Genomic DNA, 5733 nt, shown 5'->3' with positions numbered 1-5733 from the left:
TTGTATTTTCCTTTCTCTTCCGATAAATACAATTTTAATATGGCAGCTGCTTTCTTATTGCCGCAAATTCCATCAATCCGTGTCGTAAGTCGACGAAATACAGTGGCGCCACGAATACCACGATAGCGGCATAAAAGACATTTTTGAAATGTATCGGAATAGAATAGAAACGTTACGACGAAAATATGAACTGCAAGTGGCATGGCGTTACGGATGTTTAATAAAGTAGAAACGTAAATCTCGACAAAGATGTACGATCTTCTGATTGGAATAGCCGTGGTTTTGATGAACGGACCAAGCCAAGATAAAGGGGTGGATGCGGCGCGCGTCCCAATGCCGAAGAATTATCATTTCCGGTGTTGGTGTCGGCTGACACGGCGCGAATTCCCGTGGAATTGGCTCGGAAACGCGGCAAATATTTCGGCAGTTGGAATTTCTTGGTGGGAGCCTTTTGACGTAGCTGGTATCTTATAAAAAGACGCGAGGCGTCGCGATGCTGCATTCGCACACAAGTGACCAGAGACTAGCAGACCTCGCGAGAATATCTTCATCGCGAAACGTACGAATCAGCACCAAACAGTATTACGGATAGTCCAGTTCCTTATTCCTCTTCTAGTTCTTTATTTCGTTTCGTCGTCTAGTTCGTTTCATCGAATTTCACAGTTCACGGCGAAACGATGTCTTCGGTAATGCTAGTGAGTATCATCCGAGAGATTGTATTTTTAATTGGTTCGGTTGGTTATGCATGAAACAGAGTGTGACTCTTCTTAGATATTTGTATATGTAATACAGGATTTTTCAAACGTATCTATCCTTTGAGAGACTGTACTTTTAATTGGTCTAGTTGATTATGCACGATGCAGAAGCGTAACTCGTGTCTGCATCTGAAGGTAACTAATTATCTGTTGGTAATTAACCAGTTATAGTTTCCTTCGTTTACACTCCATAGATAATGCAGGTTCTTTGGCGCATATAATGTATTTCCTTTTTACCGTATGTCAGATGAGAATAAATAGCTATTCTTTGTTAATTAACCAATTATATCTTCGTCCGATTATATTGCATTAATATTTCTTAGTTTCTTTCTAATAATTAACTCCATTCTGCTCTGATAAGTAACGAATAATTCTTCTCGATTCTGCAATGGATTATATGACACTGACGTCTTTTCTCATTATCCATATTGCTTTTTATTTTTCTATTAAGTTTTCTATTCTGAGTGCGTAAAATGCCTGTCGTGATGAATTTCATAATTTGAAAATCAAGCGTCGCAGAATCTACATTACTCGTGGAGCGACCTAGTAGTTTTGGCCAGCCTTGACAGTGAACTTGCGTCTGGTCAGGGTGGACCTATTCTACCGAACCGAGCGCGCCATTGCGCCTGCACAGAGTTTACCTTCCGTGCATTTAGATTTTTCGATCATTTGAATATACGTTCCTTCCTTAGTTCTCTTACGCTTGTCTTTGCACACGATTAGCAAGTACCTATATATTTTCTTCTATTCTTTCGTATTCTGTACGACCGCGATTTTCGCGCAGTAAAATTTTGTTATCATTTCGTACATATCAGAAAGAAAGTTTCCTTGAAAACGAACGTCGCCATTAATCTCTATCTTTTTCCACTAAAGGAAGAATATTATTAGCAAAATTCTGCAAGTTTTCTATTTTCACACTAACGTTATAAATAGCTCCTAGTACAAATTACGACAAAATAAATTCTTGTAGAGTGGTGATCGGAATCTCGTAGGAACGAAGGATCTTTGCTAATAGTAGCTCCTATAGTAATATATAAAATACGCGATTATTACGTGCGATATATAGAATGGACGTAATTAATATTCCTAAATTATGAACCGCAGGAAATCGTAATCACGTGCGAGACAGTAATCCTAATATTTATTCGAGATCCTGACTCCTCGTTCCACGCAAGACTGTGGTCATTTCTTTCGATTCGGAAAATTAATTCGGCCGTTGACTGTATACATCGGCAACGATTTGTCGAGGTGCCAGCCAGGTGTCTTATATGGTCAGGATCGCTCTTTAAATGGTCGAAACTGGCCATCATCCAACGTCGTTGATTAGACGTACCGTAGCACTGTCATCTTCCTAATACTTGCCTAGAATCCTCAGTCTCCTCCGTGCACCAGCGATAGAAACTTCAAAATTTATTCGAAACCGCAAACTTCTTACGAACGTTAGAATCTTGCACGATGAGTGACTCCGATGAAGTAAGTGATGCTCACCTGTTAACAGTGTTCGCGAACGAAACTGGTAGAACAAGACGATCGGTTTTTATCGATCATTCCAACCTTTTGAAATAAAATTGTTTCGATGCCTCGCTTTAATTATCGAATGTCACATTTACATGGAAAGGAAGCTAAAGCAATGTATCAGGTCGTCCGAAAAGTTTCTTTCGTTTCATAAGTGAAATAATAGATGCACAATATTTTTATTTTATTTTATTTTACTTTTTATTTTATATTATTTTATGGATTTACGTATGATCCATTTTGTAGTAATAGAATAAAATGGAACAAACGTAATTCAATAAAATAATATAAGACAAAAAATGTTGTGCATACATTCACCACTTGCTTATAAAACGAAAGCAACTTTTGGGACAACCTAATAATTCAAATCGCGATAATTTGCAATTTCTGCGCGAGAAATCATCCGGTTGACAGGCTCAGATTGAGAGAATCTTTGGATTGAAAAATTTGTCTGAATAATTTTTCGTTTGCTTGTCGAAAGGACGTTTCCAAGTGAAAGTGATACAAAATATCTCCGACGTGGCCTTAATCTCGATGATTTCTTCGGTTAAAGAAGAAAAAAATGTTGGAAATTCAATTGTTACACCGAATGGTCGTAAATACGCGCTAGATCGATATATTTTCAAGCTGCTTTCACGATTACGTGAATACTTTCTCAGCTGGATTACTCGAGCATTAGAAGCCCCGCTGTTGCTTCTAGCACCGCGTCAGTTCTCGCTCGACCATGCTGTAGTCTTCTTGCGAATATTCCCGGTCGCTTCGAACGTTGCGCGTTCTACAATTTTTTCATTGGAAAGGTACTTTTCTTGCTCCGAATATTTCGTTCGATGTCTTATCGATATGTCAAACCAACTCTCATTTTTCTTCTCCGTGACATTCGCTGCGATCTAATTTTGTCTCGTTGATGCAGCGAATTCGAACGTCGTAGCTGCGATAATTGTTCGCGAGGTGATGGAAATCTGAGGACGAAATATTTTTAATTGCAACTGTTCTGCGTAAAGATGCTCGTGATAGAGAGAACACGTGGAATCAATTTCGCAGCACAATTAAAGAATACACTTGTGCTTAAGAACCTAAGAATTCAATAGCTGTTTCTTCTTTTCAGGAATCGTTCAGCGACAAAGTAGCGATGTTCGACCAGTACGCGAACAAGCACAAAGACAAGCAGAGCAAGAATCCCTTCACATCTGGCACAAATATCGAAAAAAGGAAATTCTCGAAAGAAGAATACGGCAGGTGAGCCAGCGTCACTTTTTAGACCAAAATTCTTCCTGCACTTGAGCGACTGATCGTTAGTCTTCGTAAGTATAGTGTTTAACGAAATGCTTGATTGAACTTCAGACCGGAAGCTGGCTCCTTGACAGATATTCGCGGTCGCAAAGCCACGGCGCACATCCTCAAAGAGGTGCTCGAACTTTGCGAGATTATTCATCAAGAGGGCACGCCGTGTCGCGATCGACCAGAAATCATCGCAATCACGTTTGGCGACCTATTCAACATTTACACCCACATCAGCGACAAATGCGTAGGACTACTGCTGAGAGCCAGGAAACAGAAGCTCGTGGACTTTGAAGGAGAAGTACTGTTTCAGGTATCACGTTATTAATAATTATATTCTCCTTGGAAATTAGAGTGCAGCTACAGTCGTTTTAAATTACCAGTAGACACAACTCGACGTCTTTCAAATTTTTCTATCCTTTGAAAATACTTCTCCTTTCTCTTCTTTCTTTTTTTTTTTTTTTCAATGTATATTTCTCTATTTTTAAAAAATATTCTTTATGGTTTTGCAACTACGTTCCTCGTGTTGGGCAATCAGAATATCTTTCGCAAACGAATGATTCACGAAACCTTAGGATCACGCGCGACGAAACTTGGGAACGGATTAACAAATTGTACTAAAATTAATGAGGAAGCTTGGCCGATAAAGTGGCCTCGTAAATCGAGATTAAGACATTGTACTCGAAACATATTGCGCTCGATTTTTCATCTTGATCGATCGCCATCAACTTATTACAGAGACGAGACGACGACGTACCCATCTACCTGGTGAAGCCCATCAACGAAATCCGGGAAATGTTCAAACAACGGCTAAAAGAAATTGCACAGGAGACGCCCATAAGCTAACAATCGTGTTCGTCGTTCGGCGAATAATTCCATGGTGAAGAGTCTCTGCTGCAACCCTGTGTTACCCAACGTTATCCTGTATTTATTTACGACACAGCCGTTGTTGAAGCAACGCGAACGGCCATTGTATAGTTTGTAATTTTTATTCGAAGTGTACGTGAGACGAACGAGTGGTTGAAGTTGAAGAATGAGATGATGATGTAGGTCGATGAAGGACAAATATGTGCAATGTGATATTTCCATAGAATTATTAGGAATAAAGATTCTTTTCTAGCAAAGATTTCCTCGGTATTTTCCTCTCTCTCTCTCTCTCTCTCAATCTTAACCGTCTCAAACGATTATGCTAAACAATTGTACCGACCAAACCAAAATCTCGAAAATAAACTCGCGAATCTTGAGAATTGCAGATAAAGAAGTTTCACAATATTTGGACGCGAACATTTGTACTCGGAAAATTACCGAAGGATAGCGTCGGTTTAGAGCGCCTCCGTTCGACACACTGTCGATTGTCCCGGCGAATCCAACTTCTTCGCCATTTGCTGAAAAGAAACGGGATCAGCGTAGACTGTTCGCTCCGTTACTTCCAAACCTTTATTCGTACAGAGCTGTTCACGTACAACATTAAAAATAACGCAAGGCTTGCCGCCGTTTTCTGAAGAATACAACGAAATTTCTCGACGTGTACTGCGACCTCGAGCGAGAACGATTAGGCAACGTCCTTTCGTGTAACAATGGACCAAAACGACGTCCGTTTCGCTGGCGTATCACCGTTGTCTTTTCCTTTCTTCTTCGAAGAAATTGCGATTGACTCTATTTCTTTGAAGCAGAGTCCATCGTCAATTCTCTTGTTATATTCGTCTTTCGGTAATTACTGTGATAATATGCTAAACTTAGTAAATTTGACAAGATAACTATCGTTTCTTATTAAAAATCTCCTAAAACTTTGCGTAAAGCTTCGATCAGTGGTTTAGAAGAGAGCTTGAAAAATTGGGGGAAGTGACGATACGTGGAAAATAGATGTTAAAAGGCAGAGAATTGTGGGAGAGCATCTCGGACGATGGAAAAACTTGAGATCAAAAGTGTCACAGTTTGCTGAAAACGATATCGTTGCGCGTTCCAACGTTTTCGTTTGCGGATGACTCAGTGGTTGGTTGGGTCATCGGTTAGCTGTGGATCGGTGCGTCGCCCAATTCGAACACGCTATTTGAAAATTACGCTATCGGGCAAAAATGCGCAGCTACTTAGCCTTAACACGCTAAACGTTACGTATGTAAACTTTCGTCTTTTGTTCGTATACCGGCGCGTATTCCGCGTTTACGCGCTAAATGGAAGGCAAAGC

At 40.0% G+C, this 5733-nt stretch overlaps 1 protein-coding gene across 2 annotated transcripts; it reads left to right on the top strand.

The window, feature by feature from the left end:
- Nucleotides 1–485: 485 nt before the first annotated feature.
- Nucleotides 486–4672, top strand: LOC126921320 (actin-binding Rho-activating protein-like). 2 transcript variants are annotated; one of them, XM_050732816.1, is made up of 4 exons: nt 486–695; nt 3376–3506; nt 3612–3861; nt 4287–4672. In XM_050732816.1, exons 1-4 carry the CDS (start codon nt 678–680, stop codon nt 4392–4394), a joined length of 507 nt encoding a protein of 168 aa, XP_050588773.1. In that variant the 5' UTR covers nt 486–677; the 3' UTR covers nt 4395–4672. The 2 variants fall into 2 exon arrangements, with proteins under 2 accessions (XP_050588773.1, XP_050588774.1); XM_050732817.1 differs by lacking the exon at nt 486–695 and adding an exon at nt 1958–2228.
- The last annotated feature ends 1061 nt before the right edge of the window (nt 4673–5733 follow it).

The sequence above is a fragment of the Bombus affinis genome, chromosome 10, assembly GCF_024516045.1.
Source record: "Bombus affinis isolate iyBomAffi1 chromosome 10, iyBomAffi1.2, whole genome shotgun sequence".
NCBI classification, from domain to species: Eukaryota; Metazoa; Arthropoda; class Insecta; order Hymenoptera; family Apidae; genus Bombus; species Bombus affinis.
This window is presented reverse-complemented; position numbering and strand designations above follow the sequence as displayed.